Raw genomic sequence first — 25,078 nt, 5'->3', positions numbered from 1 at the left:
CTGGGGGTGCCCTTTGGGTTCTCCAAACCCCCCATTCAGTGCCCTAGGTCAGGGAAGGCTGGTGGTGTGTGCTGTAATCCAGGGTGCCCGTGCTGTAAATCAGGACTGGGGGATGTAAAACCACCAGAAGCTGCAGGAGGTGACTGACAGGTGCAGCTCCAATGCCAATAGGTATTTGTCAAGCCTGGAGGTTTTTCCCTCGTTGCTGGAGCTCACAGTCTGTGCTGAGAGTGTCCCTATTAGATACAGCTGTGCTGCTGCTCACAGCTGGAAGGAGGTTTCCATTGTCAGTGCCAGCACAGTGTGTTCTGGTGGCTGCACCCTGCCCTGTCTGGCACAGAGGGGCCTCCCTGAGCCATCAAACTCCCTTGGGCTTGGCTGCAGCTCCCTGGGAGCTTCTTCCAGCCTGTTTCCTGGAAAAGCCACGGGAGGTTTAGGGCCTCCTGTGTGATTTGCTCTTCTTGCCTTCCTACTCTCGAAATCCCTAGGCACTCTGTAACCCTTTAATTTTATTAATGAAGACAAACATTTCTGTTCATATATAAGGCAAGCAACAGGTCGAGGCTAAAATGAAAAAGAAGCAGTTCTGGGGGTAAGACTCCAAAGTCCCAATTTCCTTGATAATTTATATATATATATCTATATATCTATAATATATATATCACCTTTGGGCATGGTGGGGAAAGCTGACCCTGAGCTGTGCTGTGTCCCTGCAGAGATGTCGGGGACGGTGTCGGACATTTCGCTGGTGCACTGGAAGCAGCAGTGGCTGGAGAATGGCACCCTGTACTTCCACGTGTCCATGAGCAGCGCTGAGCAGCTCTCCAGGGCCACCCCTCCCAGCCTCCAGGAGCCTTCAGAGATCGTGGAGGAGCAGATGCACATCCTCCATATCTCAGTCATGGTGAGTCCCAGCTGATGGGGGCAGCCGAGGGGATGGAGGGGGGTGAGTTTGGTTTGCTGATGTTTGTGTCCCTTCTTGGTTGGGCCTTCAGAAAGGGAGAGGTGTGTTTGAACGGGCCAGGAAAAAACAAAAAAAAAGCAAAAGCGTAAAAACCAACCAACCAAAAAAAAAAAAAACAACAAAACACCCCAAAAAACAAACAAAAAAAACCACAAACCAAAAAAAACCCAAACCCCCGCAAAAAAACAAAACAAAAAAAAAACCCAAAAAAACCCAAACCCCTGCAAAAAAACAAAACAAAAAAACCATAAACCCCCCCAAAAAAAAACCAAAAAGAAAACAAAAAGACCAACAAAAAAACCAACAAAAAAACCCAAAAAAAAACCCAACCCCCCCCAAAAAAACCAAAAACCCACAAAAAACCCCCAAAAAACAACAACAAAAAAACCAACCAAAAAAAAAAACCCAAACAAAAAACCCCCCAAAAAACCCAACCAAACAAAAAAACCCAACAAAACAAACAAAAAACTATAAAAAACCCCAAAAAACAAACAAAAAAACCACCAAAAAATAACAGAGTGCTTGATCTTCTGAGAAAATTAAACAAAGCAAAAGAGTGTGGGGAAGAAACTGTTGCGAGGGTAAGAAGGATCCTTTTAGTTCCTCCTGTCTGTGCTGGAAAGTGGTGAGGTGCCAGTGGGGTGTTTGTGCTTGGTCTTTGTGCTTGGGCATTGTGCAAAGGGAAGGTTTTGGGCTTGGCCATTTCTTTCTGAAGCTGAAGTTTATCTCTGAAGTGAGTAAGGGCTGCAGCATTTCTTGCAAAGGACAAGCCTGACCTAAAAGTAAAAAGATGATCCAGTGCTTTGAATGTCTCCATCTGGGGTGTTTGTGACCTTTTAATAATGCACTGTTTATGTGCTGTGCTGCCTTTTAAAGTTTCAGTATCATATGAGGTGCTTGCCTACGTGTTTGGATCTGGTCCATGCTTCAGAGCTCCATCTGTAAGATGGGATTCAGTGCATTGTCCCTTCAATCCCATTGGGATAAGATACAGGAAAAAAAGTTGTTAGGTTGGTATATCCAGTGTGTGTGTGTCATTCATTTGCCAAAGCAAGTCTTGTAAGGGCCTGAGGATCCCACACAGCAACCCTCTGCAAAAGGTGAACCTGTTCATCTCTTCGAATCTGGGTCATCTCCACAGCTTCTGTCCTTAGTTTTGGAAGGAGGAACAGAGACAATGGCTGCACAAATCCTTTATTTTATTTTTTTTTGAACCAGCAGCTATTTGGCTTTTACAACTTAAATCTGGTTTTTTGCATGTTTCATCAGTGGGACTTCAGAGCTGGCACTGAATGCATGTGAGAAAGGAGAGAGGCTTTGCATTAAGGCTGTTGGGCAAGATAAGGTGCTGGATGACAGAAGGGAAAGGAGTTGGGGGCTGCATCTCACTGAGCTGGGTAGGGAATGTTTTATTCCTGCTGAATTGTCAATGGGATGAGTGTTGGAAAGGGTTAGAACTGCATACTTGGAAAATGAGCCTGAAAGTGCAAGTGAGAGACAGAACAAAGAAAGAAAACAGCACAGCATGTGTGGGTGTGAAAAGCTCCATCCCTGGCAGGAGGTTTGAGTATGGGATTGTTTGGCTGCTGTGGGCAAACCTGAGCCCTGGAGGATTGTGCTGTGTCTGTGGGGTGACACTTTCTCTGCAGCCTGGTGCTTCCTGCTTGAAATGCAGATTTTCTGTAGTGGGGAGAGATTCAGTCCTGGTCCTCAGCCCTTGCTGAAGATGATCTCTAAAATACAGGAGATTATTGTAATGAGTGGATGCTTGGGAGCTCCTCTGAGAAGCTCCTGGCCAGAGCCTTCCTTTGCTGCAGCTCAGAGTGGGGGAGCAGCAGTGCCAGGGGACGGAGCTGACAGCACTGCTGGCCATGTCACAGGAATGTCACAGGAATGGGTTTGGCCTCTAATCCCAGTTTAGCCAGGGAAAATGTGCTTTGCCAGTGGCATGGGAGCACCCATGGCTTTGCTGTGAGAGTTAATTCCTGCTCTGTACCTCTCTTCCCTCCTGCAAAAGCAACAGGAGAGGAGGAGTTGTTCCTGCCACACACAATCAGCTGGAATTCCACTGTCTGCATAAATCCTGGCATTCCCTGCAGCATTCCTGAGGTCCTGGGCATGGATGTGGGTCTGGGCTGCACTGGATGTGTCCCTGGGGAGGCAGGAGCCCTGCAGATCCCTTTCCTGGGTCAGGACTGCAGCACAGGCTTGAAACTCTGCCCAGATTTTTTCAGAAGGTTCATTAACTTTTTGAGTGAACCCAAGCCAAGTTTTAAGTTACCAGCAAAGATGATTCTGTTTTGTTGCTTTTTTATTTATTTATTTATTTTATTCCTTGAGGCCTCATGGAGTTCTGTAGGGGAAATAAAATGGGCACAGCTCTTTATTTCTTGAGTGCAATACTTCACCCAGGTGCTCAGGCTGCTTTCCCACTCCTTTGTTTCCTTCCCTGACCCCAGCTGGAGCCCATCCCAGAGGGCTCCCCTCACCTGAGCTCTCCTGCCCCAGCAGGGGCTCCCTGGCTGTGCTGTGCTTGGCAAGGGGGGCCCTGGGTCCCCCCTCCTGTCCCCACACCCTCTATGTCCCTGTCCCTCTTGCCTTGGGATGTGACCTGTGTCCTCCTTGGATCCAAATACTTTCCCTTCCTCTCCAAACACATCTCCAAATACTTTTCCTCCCCCTTGCTACCACAAAGCCCAGTGTCTCCTGTGTGTGTTTTTAGGAACTAAACCACCATCACTGCTGTGGACAGAATTCCAGCCCAGCCCAGTGCTGCCTTGGCATTCAGGCTCCGTGTGCCCTGTCCACCATCAGCCCCCATCCCACCCCAGGGGACAGGAGGGGACATGGCCAAGTGCTTCCTCCATCTCCCTTAAGTGGCTCTAACACTTGATTTTACCTCTTTCCTCCTGCTCCAGGTGATTTAGAGGAGCTGGGGAAGGTTTGCCTGGGGGATTTGGTTTTATTGGGCAGTGAGGCATCTCCAAGGCAGGACCTGGTTGGGTTTCTCAAGGTGTTTATGGCCTGGCTGGGAGCTCCTGCTCTGCCTCTAAAGCCAAGACCCCCTCTGTGCTGCATGGGGGCTCCAGGGAGGTGCAAATCCTGGGTTTATTCCTCTTTCCAGTGGTTCTGGCTGTCAGTCCCTGGCTTTTTGGCATTGGTTTGCTTCCAGTGCAGCAGGAAAGTGTCCATGGCCCGTGTCCCTGTGGCCACCATCTACCCCTGCAGAGCCCTGACTGACTGCCACCCTCTTCACACCTCCCTTCCCAAGCTCAAGGGCATCTTTGACAGCTAGATAATACTTAATTTTTATTTTTTCTTCCTTTCCTAACTGTTTTTTCTTAATCTCTCCCCAATGAGACATAACATTAATTACTGCAGTTAAAGGGAATTCAGTCTCCATTACTCTCTGCCACCCATTTCCTCCTGGCTTGAGCATCTGAAATTTGTCTCCCAAATGAAAAGAAGGGATAAAGGGAAACGAGAAACAAATATGCAAATGCAAGATTTTATTTATTTACCCTTTTTTTTAAAGCACAGTGTCAAGTAGAAAGGAATCAATATTTTTGTCATTATGCCTGTTGTGTTTTTTCACCATAATCTCAGCTGTCATTTGGGTTTAATTGTGTTGTTTCCTGTTGTGTGGAAGTAAATCTTATCTGTTTTGGATTAAAATTCAATGAAGGTCACAGCAGCTCGAAAACTTACCAGGCTGCAGCAATTAATGTTCATTTGGCTTTGATAAATTGGAATGTTCCCCACAATGGGACTAGAGTGGATTTCAGAAGCAATAATTCTTCCATTAACTCAATGATTCCCTGTGTGATGGAGCATCTTGTCACTGCTCTGTTTGTCATCTGTCACTTCAAGGATCTGGGCATATGCCTGATATGATTTATCATGATTATTGGGGCTGCATGTGTCAAAACATTTTAAACCACTAATTATTCCAGCCTTGTAAATTGCTGAATTTAACAAAACATAAGAGAGATTTATTTTTTTGTTGTTCCCCACTGCCTCATGTCCCAGTTTAATTATTGTTTTGTGTGGTGTTAAATGCAGCCCTGGGCCGTGTCTGGAGGCTTTGGCCAAGGAGGGGTTGTTTGTCTGGCTCTGGGTGGGACAGACAGGTTTTATCTCTGCTCTGACCCTTTGATCATTGCACCCTTGAGTGTGGGGATGCAGTTTGGGGAGAGGATGCAAAGCCCCATCCCATCCTGCTGGTGGTTTGATGGGATTTCCTCTCTTGCCAGTAAAACAAATCTCTCTTATATGGGATACCAGAGCCAAGACCATCCCTGCAAGCTGGGAGGTTAGAAAGGTGCTCTGTGCTGCCTCTGCTCCAGCTCCAGCAGAAATAAGCTGGGTTTTTGGAGAGTGGTCATGAGGAAAATCCTTGCTGCATCTCATGCCATCACCTTCCAAGGGACCACTAAAGTGTCTGGTGTAAAAGATGACCAGGCCTCATCAAGCTGCTTTTTAAAAAAAATTACCATTTTTTTATTTTTAATGCTCACTTTCTGCTTCCCACAGGTGGATATAACATCATACCAGTGCAATTGGGCTTGTACCAGCTTGAATGGGAGGGAGAGGAGGCTGAAACCCTTCTCAGAGCTGGGCTGATTGCCATTGTCCCCAGCAAACAGCTCTCAGGGGTGACTCCAGATCCTGTGGGCTTTGGGCACATCCCCACTCAGGCTCCTTCAGCCTCAGCATTCCCTCAGGTTGGCCATTCTTTGGGGGGTTCCTCATTTCCCTACTGTAGGAGCGTCAGGGGTAGGATGGAGATGAGAGATCTCTGGAGCCAGGGCTGGAACTTGGGGTTTATTGCAAAGGGCCTGGGGGCAGGGCCCTGCTGGGAGCTGCCAGGCACAGCTCAGAGCAGGCCTGAGAGAAGAGAGGGGGAGAGGGGATGAGAGGGTGAGAGAGTAAAAGGGTAAGAGAGCGAGGTTCCCATTCCAATACAATAAATCTTCTTCTGTGTTGAATATTCTGATTCTCACTAACCAATCCAGTACAAGATACAAATCCTACAGCATTTCCATACAGCCTATAAGAAACATTCCATTACCATCCTGTGTTACATTTTAAACCTACAAACTCCTCTTTGGGCCCTTCTGCCAAGCTGGCAGGGTCTGCTCTGCCCCTTGGGCCTGTCTGCAAGCAGAGGGTGTTGTTCCATCAAAAGGGGATCACCTTCAGCTGGCCACACCATTGTTTTCCAGTTGTTCAGTAACTGAGGGATCTCAAAGCTTGCTTTCATTCCAATCTCACTTATAGTTTCCATATTCTCAAAATCTTTTGCCAGGCAATCCTATTTATAAGGCTTTCCTGTTTCATCTTCCCCAACACCTACCTTGCAGTATTTTGTCTTCCTTGGTGCAAAACTTCCCAGTGGATTCTGTTCCCTCTCTCCCTTGTGCTTGCATGGTGCTGTGGGATTGCTGGCAGCACCAGTGGACCTGGCTTCTCCAGAGCTGTAAAACCCTGCTCAAGCCTTCCTCTGGCTCCTTGCAGCTTGTCATGCTGATGGCAACACTGGAGCTCCTGTCAGCCAGCTCAATGGGAGAAAAAAACCCTGGTGAGACATGAGTAATGAGGTAGTGAAGAAGGCACAACATCTGTGTCATCATTTCTGCACCAGGAGGTCAACCAGATTCATCAAACATGCACTTCCAGCTTGTGATGTGTTTAGAAATTAATTAAGATAGGGAGAGAATTGCTGCTGCAGCAGATTTTCTTATCTGAAAGGTATTAAAAAGCTAAATTGATCTCCAATGAGCTGTTTTTATTTAAAAAAAGCCAAAACCTAAAAAAAAGCTGTAAAACCCCTGGGTTCAGCATGTCCCTGTGTGAGAATCACGTGTGGGGAGAGGAGGAGGAGCTGCCCACCCTGATGTGGAGGGGGACAATCATCCCCAGATCCCTGGGGTGGGGATGGGAGCTGCAGGCTCTGTGCTGGTGGCAAACCAAGCAACCCTCAGCCCTTTAGCAATCCTCCCCACGCTGCTGGAGGTGGCCCTCAGCTCTTTCCTGAGCTTCTTCAGGGCTCCTGGGGGACTGATGGGATGGATCTCTGCTGGCCCAGAGGGGCTGAGTGCCCTCAGGGGCTGGAGCTCAGCCCAGTGGAAGCTGAATCCAGAATAATGAAGGCACCAGTCGTGCAGGAGCACTGGAACTGGGGCACACAGGAGTTGCTGCTGGTCCATGCTGGAAGAAAGTCCCACTCCTGTCACCCTGACACTGTGGTGGCATCTGCTCTCTCCCAGGATGGAACATGCTTTGGTTCCAAGTTCCATTTCCATTTTAATGTGCCATTAACCAACTTCTTGCTGTCTGGGAGAAGGAGCCTCTTTCATGCACCTTCCCCCTCCTCTCCACTCTCCTTTGCAGAGCTGGTATAAAACAGGGACTAAATGTAGTTAATGATGTGCTCTGATATTTAGGGAATTAATTTTGGGAGATTTGTCTTCAAATTGTCACTTTTGTGACAATGACACCTGTTATGCTAATAATTTTTCACCAGTCTCTCTCAGTCTTCCACCTTAGCTCCAGTGAATACATTAGACCCTCTGTGGCTTTCTCTCCATCAGCCTTTTTCCACCCCACTGTGTTAAAATATGTAACTGGAGTGTTTGATTTGCATCTCTGATAAAGGAAGGCTGAATAAACACTCTCAGTTCATCTGAACTGAGCAGCAATCTTAACTTGCTCATCTCCAGAGCAATTGAAAATTGGGGGGAAAAGCAGCCATGGGAAGCACTGGGAAGGGGTTTGGATTTTGCAGATGGCACTGAGGGTGTGGGAGGGATTTGCAACCTAAGACGATTTCCCCAGCCTGGAAAAATGCTGAGAATTGAGCACAGAAGGGAAAACCTAAAAACTCCCATTGGAAAAGTGGCCAGGGTTATCAGGGGCTGTGAGAGATGGGAAGGGGATGCTGAAGTCGTGAGGAGAGGGAGGAAAAAACACCAGAGGGAAGATTTTGGGAGTGGGGTGAGGAGCCCCAGAGCAGTGTGAGCCTGTGGGACACACTCTGTGCTGGGTCCCTCTGTGCTGCCAGGCACTGCCAGGGTATTTTTATCAGTTTGCTGATCTCAGAGGCTTGTCTTGAACTTGTTCCCTTCCTTCCTCCTCCTCACTCTTCCCCTTCCCACCATCTGTCTGGGAAAAATCCTCACATCCACAGCACTGCAGGGTGTAGCTGGTGGCCTGACCTTTTGGTGGTGTTTTTTTCTTTCCCCAGATGGAGATCCAGGCTTCAGTGGGGTGGCTCTGCCTCAGCTCCTGGTTTCCATCCCTCTCCTCCACAGGTTGCTTCTCACTGAGCTGCTGAGCTCCTGGAGAGAGCAATTCCACGTGGGAGCCCCGTGCTAATCCTGTGTGTAAAGTGCTGGGAGTGCTGCATTGGTACCTTTGAAACATTGATGTAAACACAGAAATACTTTGCAGCTCCCAGCCTGGATCTAATTGCTTGAAACTGCCAGGCTCCAAAGTACATATGGCATTAAAATTGTCAGGAAATGTTATTCCAGGAAAACTCCTGTGGATGCTGCCTTCTCCAGTGCTGGCTGGGTGTGGGTGTCCCCTGGCTCTGAGGTTGTACCTCACAATGGAGAGTGTTTTCCTGGGAATGCTGGCAGGGTGGAGGCTGTTGTCTCCTCACTGGTGAGGCTGTGCTGTGCTTTAGTCCCAGCAGGAATATTATAATCTCCATCTTTCTGTAGGTACAATATGGGCTCTGACCCAGGCTGAGGAGCCTCACCCAGCTCTCACATCCCTGTGGGCTTGAAAGCTGGGCTGCTCTTCAGACAAGCAGCAAAATGCCTTCTATTTTTTCCTTTCAAACCTTGTGTTGTCTGCAGTTCTCGCTCCTCTCAGTTGTTCCTTGTGTTTGGACGTGAGCTGGAAATGTTTGCATCCATTCAAGTGTTGTCAGTGTCAGGCTCTGGCTCCTGTGAAGGTGAACTGTGCCCAACCTCATGCAGAACAGCTTCAAGGTGCTTGTGAAAGATGTTCCATCACTGCACCACAAAAGGCAGAATTCTCATTTGATTGGCAAAGCCCAAAGATGGGAGTAAAGTGTTAACAACAGGATGAAAGGCAATATCATATTTGTCCCCAGAAATATATTTGTTCTCAGTTTGGGCTTTCCTTTTTTTTTTTCCCATTTAAAAATAAATTGGACTCGGTTTCACAAGGTGCTGTGAAAAGGCAGAGCGCTTTTTGTTCAGGGAAGTGTCAGAATGAAATGTTTCTACTCTTCAACACTTTCTATATCCTCCCCAAAACCACTTACACTTTAGTTTCAGCTGATGTGAAACTGTCTGAGCAGATAAACCCTTCCTGGGAAAAAAAAAATAAAATTCTTTCTAGGCTCTGTGTGGAGTAGCTGTGCCTGGAGCAGGGGAGATGTGGTGCTGAGGGATCATCACCATCATCATCCTCTGGGTGCCTGCAGTGCCTGGCCCCGGGGCAGGGATGCTCAGACTCCCACAAGCAGGAAATAGAGGGAAAAAAAGCAGGGGAGATGTGGTGCTGAGGGTCTGATCATCACCATCATCATCCTCTGGGTGTCTGCAGCCCCTGCAGTGCCTGGCCCCAGGGCAGGGATGTTCAGACTCCCATAAGCAGGAAATAGAGGGAAGAAGAGCAGGGGAGATGTGGTGCTGAGGGTTCATCACCATCATCACCTTCTGAGTGCCTGCAGTGCCTGGCCCTGGGGCAGGGATGCTCAGACTCCCACCAGCAGGAAATAGAGGGAAGAAGAGCAGGGGAGATGTGGTGCTGAGGGTCTGATCATCACCATCATCATCCTCTGGGTGCCTGCAGTGCCTGGCCCCAGGGCAGGGATGCTCATACTCCCACAAGTAGGAAATAGAGGGAAAAAGAGCAGGGGAAATGTGGTGCTGAGGGTCTGATCATCACCGTCATCACCTCTGGGTGCCTGCAGTGCCTGGCCCCGGGGCAGGGATGCTCACACTCCCACCACCAGGAAATAGAAATAGGAAATAGAGAGAAGCTCACAGATCCATGATTTTCTCTGGCTGCTCACACAGCAGAGCACTTTCTGTGTGTGTGTCTGGGTCTTGCTGCTTTGGAAGTTGGGCAAAATTCCCACTGGCTTAATTGGGAGCAACATCAGGCCAAGTATGGTTATTTTTACCTGTCACTGCTCCCACTCCACCTCCTCCCTCCCTCCCTCCTCCATCCCCACGGGTGAGGGGGAGCAAGCTCTGTTTCAGCTTTGAAAAGGTCTCTGCCAGCTCCAAGCAGGAGCCTCCTCGTGAAGTCTCAGGATGTGCAGCAAAGGAAGAGGGGAGAGAGGAAAAAAGTGGAATTGTGCTTACTGTTACAATCCAATTGTATAAAACTGCAGGAAAATAACTGTTTATGAAGGGAGCTGGTTGATTGGCTCAGCTTTGCCTCAGGTGGGTGCTTTGGGGCTGGATTTATGGAGAGGGAGTGAGTGGGAACATCAGCCCCAGCCCTGCTGGGGTGCACCTGGATTTCAGGGCTTGGATATTTTTTTCATTGTGTTCCCCTTTATCCAACAGGAAAACTGGTGGCTTTCCCTTCTAGCTGCCTCATTTTTATCTCCTCAGGGGAGAGGGGACCACTCCCTTTTTATTCCTCAGGAAGGTGAGGAGCCCTGCAGGTGGATGGCAGCAAAAGCACCGATGCTTTAGCAGTGTCAGGGGCCTCCGTTTCCCTCCCAGAGCTGGAGCTGGGCAGCAGCTCCTCACTCACAGCCATTCCCTGGGCAAATTTGAGCATTCCTGCTGCCCTGGCTGTGGTTTCCCTCATTGCACCAATCTCAGGGTTATAGGCAGCTGAGGTGTCCTTGGGACTGGTTTAGGGCCACCCTTTCCCAGATCCACACTGGTGGCTCGTGCTGGATGAATGCTGTGATTCTCCTTTTCTTCCCTCTGTGCTGGAACTGCCTCTGCCACAGAGCCCAGCTCCTCCTCTGGCTGTCTGGGGGCTGAAGGGAGGAGGAGGAGGAGTCCAAGGTGCTCCAGTGGCTGCTGCTGAGCCCTGGGAGCTGGGGAATAGCCTTGTCAAAGCAGAGAAGGGCAGTGACCTGGTTCTTCTCCCCCCTCTGCCCTGTGTGCTGGGAGGGAGGGATGAGCAGGGCTGTTCATGGCTTGTGTTCCTCCTGACAGGGACAGGGCCTTCACATGAGCATCTCTGCAGGGAGGGTTTAGTGACACAAAGAGAGATTTTTCAACCAAGCTGCTCCTGCCTTAGGATCCTGACTGCCTCCATCCCTGTATGCCCCACCCTGGAGCTGCTGGGCTGCAGGTGAGCCCAGGCTGAGCTCCCAGGGCTGCCTGGAGGCTGCAGGTGAGCCCAGGCTGAGCTCCCAGGGCTGCCTGGAGGGTGCAGGTGAGCCCAGGCTGAGCTCCCAGGGCTGCCTGGAGCACCCCAGGGTGTTTTTGCAGGGAGAGCTGAGCCTGCAGAAGGAGCTGGTGCCCAGCTTGCTGATGTGATGCAAAACCAGCAGGTCAATGAGAGTCATGTGCTGTGTGCTTCTGCCAAAACAATCACATTTCACCTGACCATGCCTTTGCTGGTGTTTGTGTCTCTGCTGCCATCCTGTCTCCCTCCTTTCCATGCTGTTTTCCCATCCCCTGTTCTGCTGCCGTGGCTGTGGGGGCTGGACACCCCTCCTCAGGAGAATCCCCCTTGCTCAGCTGTCACCCTGACAGGGGGTCTGTGTGTGAGTGCTGCCATCAGTTGTTCCTGGGTTGCATGGCTGGGGTCTCCTTCCTTCCCTTCTCCTTTGAAAACAACAACAAAAAAAAAAAGGTAAATTAAATAATTGGGCTCATCCTGTGATTCCCTGAGCTGCTGCCACTCTCCAGCAGCAGTTTTTCCACCCTTGGTGTTTTCTGGGTGCTGGTGAGCTCCTTCCTGAGCATCCTCAGCCACCTCCATGGGGTCTGCACGTGCTGGGGAGGAGAGAGGCTCTGCCCACTCTGCCTTTTTGGGCCATGACATTTTGAGGCAAAATCCCTCTTTCACCCCCATGCACTCAATCCTGGTAGCCCAAGTGTGCACCCAGCAGCATTTATCATTTATCTCTGTGGGATTGCAGGGTGTGAGTGCCAGGTCCTGCTTTTGGGGGCTCCATACAGCAGTGTGGGGTGCAGAGAGGCTGTGCCAAAGTGGAAGCAAGGAAAGCTCCTGTCTTGCTTTCACTTTGCTGGCTGGGAGGGTGATGGCTTCATCCTGGCCTGAATAAAGCAATGGCTTCAAGTTATGCCTGCCACAGCTCCATCCCCACAACCTGGACAGCAAAACAAGTGCTGTGGTTTGGTTTTTTTATTTTTTTATTTTTTTTCATTTTTCTTTTTTTTGGTGAGGGGTTTGGCTTTTTTTTTTTTTTCATTTTAAAACTTATTTTTTTCCCCCCTGCTCTTCCTCCTTGGCACATAGATCAACGGTGGTGGGGGGGAGGGAACCTTCAGCCAAGCTCTCCATCACATGTCCCTTGTTTTTTGTGTGTTATTTTTTCCCCACTGCTGCCCTTGCCAAGGGAAGGACATTGTAGAGCTGCTGAGGCTGGCAGGGGCTGTGACACTGCTTGCCAACAGCCTCGGTGGCTGAAAAGACCTAGGAAATGCAAGCTCTAAATTAGCTCCCAAATCATCTTCTCCCTTTTCTCTGGCTGGAGAGCCCCTCAGAGCTGCCCCTCTGTGGTGGGGCTGCCCAGGAGCAGCCAGCTCTGCTGTGGGGCTGGAGAGCCCTGGCACGATGCTGCCATGGGGACAGCAGGAGGAGCCTCAGCATGGGTGGCTCAAGGCAAGCTGGAGCACTCCAGGGATAAATTCCTGCTGTCCCTCCTCCCCACATGGCCACTCTGCCCCCCTGGCCAGCTCCCTCCTGGCTATAACCCTTGGGAACTGTGCTGGGGTTCCCTCCTGCTGTAACCCCTTGGGAACTGTGCTGTGCTCCCTCCTGTCTATAACCCTTGGGAACTGTGCTGGGCTCCCTCCTCTCTATAACCCTTGGGAATTGTGCTGGGCTCCCTCCTCTCTATAACCCTTGGGAATTGTGTTGGGGCTCCTTCTTGTCTATAACCCTTGGGAATTGTGCTGGGGCTCCTTCTTGTCTATAACCCTTGGGAATTGTGCTGGGGCTCCCTCCTGTCCGTAACCCTTGGGAGGTGTCCTGGGGCTCCTTCCTGCTGTAACCCTTGGGAACTGTGCTGTGCTCCCTCCTGTCTATAACCCTTGGGAATTGTGCTGGGGCTCCCTCCTGTCTATAACCCTTGGGAATTGTGCTGGGGCTCCCTCTGTCTATAACCCTTGGGAACTGTCCTGGGGCTCCCTCCTGTCTATAACCCTTGGGAATTGTGCTGTGTTCCCTCCTGTCTATAACCCTTGGGAATGGTGTTGGGCTCCCTCCTGTCTATAATCCTTGGGAGGTGTCCTGAGGCTCCCTCCTGTCTGTAACCCTTGGGAACTGTGCTGGGCTCCTGGCTGTGGTGCTGCAGGGCAGGAGGGAAGCACAGGCTTGAGGAACATCTGCTGAAAGCTTCCCAGGGGAGATGGGAGCCCCACCCTGTGCTTGCCCCAGGGATGCTGCTGAGAGCAGCCAAGGTCATGGCAATGTTGGCAGCACAGGGCAGGGACATCTGGGGCAGCAGAAGCTGGAGGAGAGGAGCAGGAGTGTGCTGGCTGTGTCTGCTGGGGGGTTGGATTGTGCCCTTTTCTGACCTAGAGATAGGGCAATTTCCCACACTGGGGAGGGGCACAACCTGTGTCCTGGCCAGCTGTTCCCTCAAACACCTCATTTCTGCCTTTGCCAGGCTGGTGGGTGAAGGCAGCAGCTGCTGTGAGGTGGAGCAGGAGCAGCTCTGTGTCCCTGTGCTCTGCCTGGGCACGATACCCGCAGGGCAGAGCTGCTCCCAGGGCCTTTGGAGAGGGCTGGCTGTGCAGCAGCTGAGCCTGGGGAGCCTCAGTGCTGCTGTTTGGGTATCTCAGAACTTTGTCTTTGCTTCTGTTGTCACCTCTCAAGAGAGAAACGAAGGGCTCAGCTTTGCTGCTGTCTCCTGGAAATTCAGGATGCCCTGAGGTTCTGCATCCCCCCTGGCACTCCAGCCTTCACACTGAATGCAAATTGCTTTTAAATGTCTCTGTAGGTGGATTTTAGCGCTCAGGTGCTGCAGGGCAGAGCACAGGCATCACAACTGATGTGCTCTGCTAACCCCAAACCATTCCAGAAAGGGCTCTGGTGCCTTGGGGCTCTTGGCATCCCCGCCTGGATTGGCCATGGGTGAGGATGAGGATGCTTCCCCGGAGGGCTGAGCATCTCCAGGATGTGTTGCTGTGCTGCTGTGGCTCAGGGAGGCCAGGCTGCTGCTGCCAGCATTGCTCCTTCTCCTCTTTCTCTCCTTCTGCTCCTTCTGCATCCCTTGGAGGTGGCACGTGTGTGGGAGAGGGAGCTCGGAGCTCCTCGGGCACTGAAATCTGTCCCTTCATCCTAACAGCAGGCACCTGGGGAAACAGCAAAGGAAAATTCCACTTCTACAGCAGTGCAACTTGGGTTTTGTATCATTATTATTTTTTTTTAAGGCTCTGTCAGGCTCCTGCTCTCTCCCCCTCCCCGTGCTGTGCAGCCAGCTCTGAAGCAGAAGTGATATTTTCTGCCAATGCAATGATTAGCCTTTCTGCTAATGACCCACGAACAGTGTCCAAAATAAATGAGCCCAACCTGCTCATCTTATTAGCCAAATGATTGCATAGAAAGAGGAAATATCTGCAGAAACAGCTTAGGCAGCTGTAATTTGGAAGCGTGGAGGAGTCACTGCTTGAAGTATGGAGAGGAGCCATATGTCTTCAAAAAGCTGGGAGAGCTCTCGTGTTATTGGGGTGCTTTTGCTCATCCCCTGCTCCCCCATTTGAGAAATAATTCTGCAGGGCTGCAGCTGTGTCTGTCCTCAATTCTGTTGGGTCCTGGGCCTGGGAAGATGGAGACAGGTAGATATTTCTGATATTTCTCCTCCTGTCCTCCTTGTCTGGTTTTTGGCTTCCCCCATCCTGCAGAAGGCAGGCAGCAGCAGTGGGATGTTGGTCAGGAGAGCAGCTGATGCAGTAGCCAGTACCAAGGTGCTCTTCAGGAACTGTTCTTGTGTCCTTCAGGCTCTTCCCAAAGCCCCTGGCAAGGTTGTGGAACATCCTTGATTGGCATGGGGAGGGATGAGGAGCAGAAAAGGGAGAGGGGAAGGCAAGGGGGGTTTCTGCTGAGAAGGGAGGTGAAGGGGACCTTGTGATCCCCCTCACAGATCATGGTGATGTTGAAGTGGAACAAGAAGGGATTTCAGGCTTTGTGTAAATGCAAGAGAGAAGAGGGGCTGGGTGCAGGAGAACAGTAGAGCATAAGGATGAATATAAGGAGAATTTGGAGGGTTGGGTGTGAAACCCTTCCTGATTTTGGGAATGCTTGACCTTCTCTGGGAGATGTACCACTTTGAAAGGTGGGTTTTCTTACCAGTTGCTGCATGACTCAATAGGTCTCTTGCCCCAAAAGCCTCTCCCTGAGTGAGGTGACAGCAGTGTGGCTGTCCTGGAGAGGGGCTCTGGGAGCTGGGACAAGCCCTGGAAGGCTGACCCTGTAGCCTTGAAGCTGTATCACATCAGAGGATGTGCACAAGCTCGTGTCTTGTATAATAGCAGAGAAAAACACACTTGATCCTGTGGTCCCCTGGAGGGAGGGCAGCTGGAGACCTGGCTGATGATGCACCAGCCCTAAAGCTGCTGAGAAGGGTGAGATCATCCTCTCCCAGCACCCTGTGTGCAGCCACGAGCTTCCCTGACCTTCTCTGTGGCACAGCTTGTGTGAGCTCCCACGTCAGTTCCCCTGTTCAACATCTCAGCTTTGGGGTCCCCTCAGCCCCCTGGTCCCACCAGGACCCTTCAGCAGCTGAGACCAGAGCCCTGCTTGATGTTCCATGTCTCTGTTCATGTATATCTATGAAATAGAAATTCCATATAGCTATATGTATATATATCTATTTTTACCAAGCTGGGATCTGAAGGGTGCCATGCACAGAAATAAGAACCATGACTTTAATTTTCAGTTTAACTACATTCATATGTAGCTACTCCATTGCTCCTTTCTGTTTCATGCAGACAAATTCTGGACTTCTTTCTTCCTTTCCTAATTAATGGGATAATTGCAAATCATGCATTTTTTCTCTCCTAAGAAGTTTTGGGTTTAAACGATTATCTGTGTTTGGAAAACATCCTGACAGTGCAAATATTGAAAACTGGAGCACTGAGTGGATGAGCCAATGACCCTGGCTCTCCTTGCACCTCTCAGTGTCTCTCACTGCTCTCAGGAATGCTGCCCTGGCTCCCTGGGGCTGGGAGGTGGCTGAGGCAGGGCTGTGGGTGTGGATGGAAGGTTCACCTGCACGCCCCAGGCTGCATTTGAGAACTTTTCCTCCTTGTTCTCTTAAACGAGTTTTTCAGGTTAATGCTGCAGTGCTTTGGCTGTGGAAAGTGTGACTGCAGGGTTTTGTTTCTTTGGTTTTTGTTCTGCTATTTTTTGATTGTTTGTTTTGGCTTGTTTATTTGTTATAAGTGAGGGAGTTGCTTCTTCAGTGCCCCAACCCCTCCACAGTGCCACGATAGCAGTGCCCTGTCCTTTCAATGGCACTGCCATCCATGGGGACACTCTTTTGTTTCTTTGGGTTTTATTCTGCCATTTTTTCATTGTTTGTTTTGGCTTGTTTATTTGTTATAAGGGAGGGAGTTGCTTCTGCAGTGCCCCAACCCTTCCACAGTGCCAGCCCTGTCCTGTCGATGGCACTGCCATCCCTGGGGACACTCTTTTGTTTCTTTGGGTTTTGTTCTGCCCTTTTTTGATTGTTTGTTTGTTAAAAGTGGGGGAGTTGCTTCTTCAGTGCCACAACCCTTCCATAGTGCCAGCCCTGTCCTGTCAATGGCACTGCCATCCCTGGGGACACTCAAAGGAGCACTTCATTCTCAAGGGTTTCCAGGATGAAGATTTGCTTTTCCATAGGATCTGTGGAGCGGAAGAAGGGATTTGGAGCAGGCATTGAATCCAGCTCAGTGCCCTGGGGCAGGATCAATAGCCCTTTGTCACTGGTGATGGATCTTTCTGTGTCCTGTTCTGCAAGAATTCCCGGTCCCTGTGGGCGATGCTCTGACACGGATCAGGGTCCAGCAGCCCCAGCAGTGCTCTGCCTCCAGGCCAGCTTTGAGACAGCCAAGGATTTCAGATAACTTTTGGGCAGATTTAAATGAGCAGGAGGTTTGAAGTGATGGATGGAAACCCTTTTCCTGTAAATGTTTTGCTCTGAGGATTTTGCTGCAGGTCCCTGGCTCCTGGCAGCATGCAGGGATGCAGGCTGGCATCCCCCCAGGGGTGGAGGGTGACCAGAGCTGCTGCTTTTGAAAATGAGGGGTCTGAGCACTTCTGTTTTTCTTTTCAAGCTCCCTCTGAACATTGGGTTATGACCCTGCTCTGTGATGCCAGGTCCAGCAGCTCGTCCCTGCAGGGACAGGGACATTTGGTGCCTGAGGCAAGAACAGGAGACATCTGGATTGCTGAGGCTCTGAGTTCTGGGATTTCATTCCCTGGAGCTCCTGTTTGGTCTGTGCAAGACACATTCAGCCTCTGGTTTTAAACCCCGCACTCCAGTCCAGCTTGTGTGAGGGCACCTGGTCTGAGATCAGTAACTGTGCTGCTCTTCTGCGCTTCCCAGCACACTCTACTGCATTTATCCTTGGATTTATGGATTTATTCTAGTCTCATTGCCATGAAACACGAGTGGGGCTGCTCCCTGAGGGAGCTTTTCCAAGGATGCCAGCCATGGACCAGAAAGGCTGAACCACCAAGTTTGCAGCTCTGTCTGTAGCACCAATTCTTCAGAGACTCCATTCTTTTTTTGGCTCCTTTTGTTCTGTGGGAAATCACTCTTGAGTGATGAAAGCCTGGAAGAAGGTCAGATGTTGAGGACAACAGCTGAGTCCCTGAGGAGTAAGAGGCTTTTTGTTTGGAGCAAGGGAAGGGTTTGAGAGGTGGAGGAGCTTGTGCAGGACAGTGCTGCCTCTCAAGGGCGCTCATCTCCAGCCCAGAGCTCCCTCTTCTCCTTGTACCCAGCTGAGCCTCTCTGGGAGCTGGATCTTCATCTCCCAATCATTCCTTCCCCTCAGGCCAAGCTGTTTCTTTCGCAGGGCTCTTCTGAAGATGGGAGCATTGAATAAAGTGGGCTTAATTTAGATGAGATGTGAACTCAGGCCAGCCTCCTCAGGATAGGCACCACATCCAGGAGATGGAGATGGGTGGAAGTTGTTTTCCTGCCTCCTACAGGAAGGAAAGAGGGAAATCTAAAAACAAAATGCTGGGGGATGCCTGTGCATGGTGGGGGGAGTGAGCAAACTAAAGCTCAGTGCTCAACAAACAAGGAGTGGAGAGGAGCTTTGTGAGCCCAAAGGTGTGGGCAGAAGGACTTTATTAGCTCCATTTTAAACATTTTGTCTCCATTCCCATTTAGCTGTGGAATCTAACTTCATTTTAGCCTTACATTTAAATTTTCAAAACAGGCCTGTCAAATTAGTAAAAGGAAATTTGATTAGAAAATGGCAGCAGGATTGAGTCTTTGTTTTTCTCCGTTCACAGTTTGGCTCAGCATTCGCTCTTAACCAAAAATACATCGTTGGAAAAGTGGGTTTTAGTTAGTCAACACTTCCCAAGTGTGAGGGAAAAACTAGGGAGCAGGGATGGAGAATTCCAGGCACTAGCTGCCCAGCTGTTGCCCCTTTTCTGGGACCTGCAGAGTCAGGCTGTGCCACCAGGGCTGAGGTGGCATTAGTGGTGACACGGGCGCTGGAGGGAAGGAGGGTCACAGCACGGTGGGATGGCTTTGCTCTCTCCTGCTGGCTGCCATCCCCATGGCTGGGTTCAGCTGTTTGAAATCCCTCAGGACATCAGGGGCTGAGCCTGGGTTAGTGGAGGATGCTTCAGTGGGGGTGCTGGGCTGGTTTGGGGTGAGGTGCAGAGCTCTGCCCATCAATCTCAGCACCTTGCTCTGTCTGTCCCAGGCTGTGCTGGGTGGGAGAACATTCCAGAGGAGAAGGGCCAGGAAGGAGATGGGCAGTAGAGTTAAACACTGGCTAATAACAGCCAGGGGAAGGGATGGGGCTGGAGAGCTGGGAACTGCCATCCCAGTGCCCAGGAGAGCTTCCAGGGGGATCAGGGAGATTTTGGGGTTGGAGGAGCAGCTTTCCTTGCCCAGATCATTTTTGGATGCCTGGGAGCAGTAAGGGGGTCTCAGACTGGCTCTGGAGGGGGCACCCTCACCTGGTCCCTGCCTGCTGCCAGGGATGGAGCTGGGATCTGCTCCACAGTTACTCACAGATGCTGCAATTAGGCTGGAGACAGGGTGTCAAAAACCTGTGTCAAAAAGCTGTCAGCAGCCCCGGTGTGTGCACGGGGAGGGGGTTATTAGCCTGTTATTATCCATTTACCCAGATAGCCCAGCTAATCAGCTTTCAGATGGGGAGAATTAATTGGTTTCGATTGGAGCACCAGGCAGGTTTAATTGAAATGAATCCTTTCCCACTTCCAAACAGGCACTTCCTCAGCTGCTGCTGCCTGGGGAGGGGGGCTGCAGCCTTCCCAGCACCACCCTCAGGGTGTGCTTGCTGCAGCTGAGCTGGTGAAGCAGCTGTAGCAGCCATGCCCTGCAATCCTCACTCCATCTGGGAAGGAGCTCTTGTTTCTCCATCCCTGCATCCCACTCCAAACCCTCTGCTCCCAGCTGGGATGGAGAGTGTGAGTCTCAGGTTGTCTCAGACCCTTGTAGCATACCAGGCACCAAGATGGCATCGTGGTGGCACCCAGGTGGCATCACTGCCATGCTGTCACCTCTGCTTTCTTCCTGTTAACTTGGATGTTCTGCAGCCATATGGGAAAAAAAAAAAAAAAAAAAAAAGGACTTGGATTTCAGGAGGTTGGGGATGGGAACTGTCCCCAGCAGGATGTGCAGAGCTCTTCAGAGCTGGGGCTTCAAAGGGCCCTTGGGAGGCACAAATGCAGCTTTTCCCAGCCTAGTGGCAGGGTGCTCTGTCCCCTAGGAAAGAGTTTGCTGCTCTCACACCCTTCAAATAACAAGAAAAAAACCAAAATCTTGTGAATTCCCATACTTTTATATTCCTAATTGATACAGCAAGAGGGCTGGGTGAAAAAGGAGCAGTTTCATCAAGATGTGCTGCAGAACAAAAAGGTTTCTGTGGACTGGTGTGAGCAGCGAGTGTGGGAGCTGTGGAGCAGGAAATCCCATCCCCACGGGTTTGTTTTTCCACTGAGCTGAGCCCCGAGGTGGTTTGGAGGCATCACATGGAGAGCTGGATGAGGGAACTCTCAGTTCTTGTCAGGGAGATGAAAAAGCCCTGGGAGATGAAAAAGCCCTGAAACACGGGATAAATTTTAGCTGTGTGCAAGGTTCCAGTGAAGTTAATGGGAGTTAAGTGTGTGGTTAAGTGCTGTATTTAACTGGGCTTTTAAGAGCCTGCTGGGAATAGCGGTGGTGTTTTGGGAGAGGAGGCTTGCAGGGCTCCTGAGGTCTTGGATCTTCTCTTTAAACCAAAGTCTTGGATCTCCCTGCTCTGTTCTACACGGGGAGGCAGCACAGTTTTCAAATTTCTTATCAAATCATAAATGAAAATTGATAAAAATTAAGGTTTGATTTGTTTTTTCCCTTTGGTGTGTGATGCTCCAGGTACCAGTGGAGGCTTTGGGGGGCTGTGGTGTGTGACTCCTGTAGTGTGACTTATGATGCCAGAATTCCATGGTACCTTCAGATGCCAAATGCCACATGGGCACGTGCACAGAGGCTTTATCTCTGATAATGTGTTTGAATACCCTCCCTCTCTTTCTGGAAAGCTGTATTTTGTGTTCATTCAGCTGTGGACGTTCATTATGCTGAAATGTTTGCACTTTAAATATGGTAAGGCAGGGTTTGTTTTTTGTGGGTTGTTATTTCTGTTGGGTTTTTTTTTTTACACAATAGGCTGGATTGTTCCAAAAAAAAAACAAACCCAAAACCCCAAAAACCACAAGCTTTTTTCCTTCATGTCTGTGTGTTCAATAGCACCTTCTGATCATCTCCAAAAATTATTTGAGAAGTCCATAAATGAATGCTAAACCCCTTTTTCCACTCTCTCTCTCTTCTTCCCTGTGAGTAGAGCAGCAGCACAACCAGAGCAGAGGAGACCTGGTCCATCAGTGGGGTTTGGCTCTCTAAGAAGTCCCTGTAATTGTGGTGAATTTCTGCACTTTTGCCATGTTTTCTGGACAAGTGGCCAAGGTCTGGCAGCCCCAGGAGTGGCTGGTAAATTGAGCAGAACGGGTGCTGTACCCTGTCCCTCTCAGGAGCTGCAGGCACAATGTGAATCGTGTTCGTGCTCCCTCACCCAGAGATGTGCATCTCTTATTAGATTAATCTTTTTTCTAATATATGCAGAATATACAGTGGGAACAGCATTAATTCGCACTAATGGTTGTGAGATCCACTGAGAATTAACTGCATTTTTTTGCAAATTAGTGAGGAAGCAGATAAACACAGTTATTAAAAAAAACAAGCAAAGGTACTTTTGCAACAGCACTACGTGTTTGTCATTTATCTGACAAGTGTTCTTTACTTTTAATTATATTTCATTACTTGCTAGCAAATGCTGTGCTGGCAGATATTGTAATAATCCTCCTCATTTGAAACCTTTCTTTTAGCATTTGCTAAACCTTTGTTTGGAAAGGGTTGGGGAGGTCAGGGATCCTGCAGTGGCTGTGACTTTGGGAGGTCCCATGGCACGTGCCTTCTATCTCTGGAGGTGTTACTGGTGGATTCAGTGAAACCAGGCTTAAACTGAACCCTGGAGGGCTCCACTGCTTTCCCTCTCAGCTGGGAAGGTATCAGGGCCACACACAGTCAGTTTGGGTGGGCTCCCACTCGCCCTTTCCCTGGCAGGAGCTGCCTTTGCTGGGCTGTGGCTGTGGCAGGGGGATGCTCCTCACCTGAGCAGAGTTCCTGGGGACAGTCAGGGGTTGGGCTCTGTGCTGAGGATGGTGCAGGGAGGGACTGAGGTCCCCCTCAAAGTCCACCTGAGGGACTTCCCTTTAGCCCTGTGCATCACTGGGAGGTGCTTTTTTGTGTTGCCACAACCTTGGGCACACTCAGCCTGCAGCACGTTGTCCTGGCCAGTAAAACCTCACCAGCAGTGGGAGACACTTACTGTGGGTGAGGTGGCCTCTTTTATTGAAAATCCAGGTAGTTTTTCCTTAATTCAAGCGAATTTCCCCTCCTCTTTGGAACAGGGATACCACACAGTTGAGGATGGGGTGGAAATGAGCTGATTGGGATGGACACGTGCAGGGGTCTCTTGTTGGCTCAGCGTGGAGCAGGACTGGGGCTCTGTAACTCAAACTCCTCAGGGGGAAAGGAAAATCTTTTGTTTTTGTCTCAGCTTTGTGCTGCCCACATTAGGAAAACATGAGCGCAAGCGCAGGAGCCCTTATGAATTTTAAAAGCTCCCCTCTCTGAGGGCAGGCTCTGGGTTAGCAGGTCAGCCCATTTCGGTGAACCGTTTAGCGCGCATTAAAATCACAATTTATGCAATCTGAGCCCCGGCTTTAAAAAGAGCCAGCAATCAGGTACTTAATAAAATCACCTCCAGCCCTCCTCTTTCAGCTCGCTGCAAATAAATGCCTTTTTTTTACATAATAAAAATGGATTAGGAGTCATTTTGAATTGTTATCCTAGCGAGATGTGCAGTTCGGGACACGCAGGCACGTTGACTGTGATTGAGGGTTGTGTGTTTTGGTGCTTGCACACAGCCAGTGCCTGGGAGACCTTTCAAATAAACATTTACTGGAACATCACATTGCATGTCTGAGCAGCACAGAAAGCCTGATTGGCAGGTTCACTCCTTCTTTTGTTTCCCTTCTTGGATGAAACAGCAAAACAAAACTGAGCATGGCTTTAAAAGAAAAAAAAATTGTATGAAAATGTGACTTGTCTGACTTGTTTTTTTTTGGTTTTTTTTTTATCATGGAAGAGTCAGAGATTTTAAAGTTATTGTTCCCACAGCAACTGTAACTCTCATTGCTTGTGTGTGTGTTGTACTTTACAGGACTGTATATGCTATGAAATTTATGCCCTGAGTGTGGATGTACAGCATGGTAGGAGGATCTGCAGGGTCTGGATGGAGCCATCCTGTGGGAATCCTTCCTCTCAAACCCCTGGGCCACATCCTGTGCTCCTTGCACCCATTCAGAGAGGGTGGTTCAGGGGTGCTGCCACCTCAGGTGACACAGTTGTGATAACAACACCCCCAGAAGGCAGTGCCCCAGTCATATCTGCAGCTCAGTGAGGTGGTGAGCTGTGGGAAGAAGGGAAAAAAGAGATGTCATGTGCAGTTCTCCTTGGGCTGCAATTCAAGGAGCTGTCCCTGCTCAGCAAGGCGCTGAGGCGTGTGCTCTAGGCTCATGGACTGTAATGGGAATTAAACACATTTTTAAAGCTGAGTGTGTGGTTAGGCACCTTGGTGAAGCTGTGCTTCAGTGGGGATTTGAAATGTACAGGGAGAAAATGTTGGATTTTAGGAGATTTGCCCTGTGTATCATCGCTGTCTCTTAGAGACAGAGGTGGGGTTGACTGCTCTGGAGTGAGGACTGGATCCAAATCTCTTTGGAGTACATATATGTATATATTTTAATCTTGGTGTTTGTCTCTTCCTCTCTAGCCTTCATGCTGGCTTGCTGTCTGTCCTTGCTCCCCCGCCCATGCTGTGCCTCAGTTTCCCTGCCTGGTGCCCACTCATCACTGCAGCAGTGGGGTCTGGGCTGGCAGGGACTGGCTGTGATTTGTGCATGGGGGTTGGCTCTGCCTGACCTCTCCTTGCATCCAGGGTCTGGTGGTGCTTTGTGTGTCTGGCTTGCCTGGGAGGGGATGAAGTTCCCCAGATGAGAGATAAGATGCTGTGGAGCTGAATTGTGGGAAAGCCAAAATTGGGGTGAGAAGAATTCAAGAAAGGACTGTGGGATCATTTCTTGGGTGAGGGGAATTCAAGATAGCACCATGGGATCATCTGCTGTTCCCTCAGAGCTACACAGGGTGCAAGAATGCCCTGAAGCCTCTATTTCTCATTTGAAATAAAGTATGACTTTTCAAAAAAGCATCCAGGCTTATTTAAAAAAAAAAAATTAAAATTGACAGTGATGGATAATCCACTACACCCCTTGGTAAATTGTGCTAGTGTTTAATTACCTTTACAGCCAAAAAGGAAAGAAAGGAAAAGTACACAGCGTGAAGAGCCCCGAGGGTTGAGTGGTTATTGCTGGACCTGATTGCTCACCTTAATTCAGCTGCTGGGATGGTGCAGGGGATGAGATGCTCCAGCACTGGGGGCTCTTTCAGCCCATGGGGCACCCTTGGGCAGCTCTGGGGACTGTCCTTGGAGCCATGTGGCTGTGGGAGCCCTGCTCCATCCAGCAGCAGCTCAGTAGCCATGGGGCTGGTTGCCAGCCCAGTGTTAATAAAATGGCTTCAAGTTAGGAAATAAAGAGGGATATTCTTGCCTGAGGACAAAAACTTGTGTTGGTGTTGGGAGGAAGGTGCCCAGGTCAGCACAGATTTAAGTGCTGTGCTGTTTAGCACTGGGTTTGCTTTGACCTACACAAGGGATGCTGTGGTATAAGAGTCCAAACTATCCCTTCCTGGGATTTTCTTCTGGGACTTCAGCCCTTTTGGTGTGGCAGCTGGAAGACTGTCAGGGCCTGATTTCTGATCAGCTGGGCTGTCACTGTGTGACTGCAGGGACAGGGGCTTCCTGCCAGGGATCACAGCACATCCCAGCACTGTGGGGAGCAGAGCTGGAAAGGCCAGAGGCTGCTACAAGGAAGTTTTTCTGGACTCCAGAGCAGCAGTGGGACTCCCTTGTCCTTCCCTGGCTCGGTAGGGCAGGCTGGGGGCTGTGTTCAAAGCAGCAATGCATCCTCTTGCTGCCCAGAAATTGTTCAGCATCTCAGAGACTCCTACAGAGTGACGGCCCTCCAATCCAACAGCTGGGCAGCCTTCAT

At 49.9% G+C, this 25,078-nt stretch overlaps 1 protein-coding gene across 1 annotated transcript in view; it reads left to right on the top strand.

The window, feature by feature from the left end:
• ASTN2 (astrotactin 2) overlaps positions 1-25,078 on the top strand; it is a 354,581-nt gene that overhangs the window by 56,514 nt on the left and 272,989 nt on the right. The window contains exon 2 of the mRNA XM_054646417.2: positions 717-904. Coding sequence (XP_054502392.1) covers positions 717-904 — 188 coding nt within the window. The remainder of the gene's footprint in view (positions 1-716; positions 905-25,078) is intronic.

Source organism: Agelaius phoeniceus, chromosome 21, assembly GCF_051311805.1.
Source record: "Agelaius phoeniceus isolate bAgePho1 chromosome 21, bAgePho1.hap1, whole genome shotgun sequence".
NCBI lineage: Eukaryota > Metazoa > Chordata > Aves > Passeriformes > Icteridae > Agelaius > Agelaius phoeniceus.
Note: the sequence above shows the minus strand (reverse complement) of the source record. Positions and strands in the feature narration are given on the sequence as shown.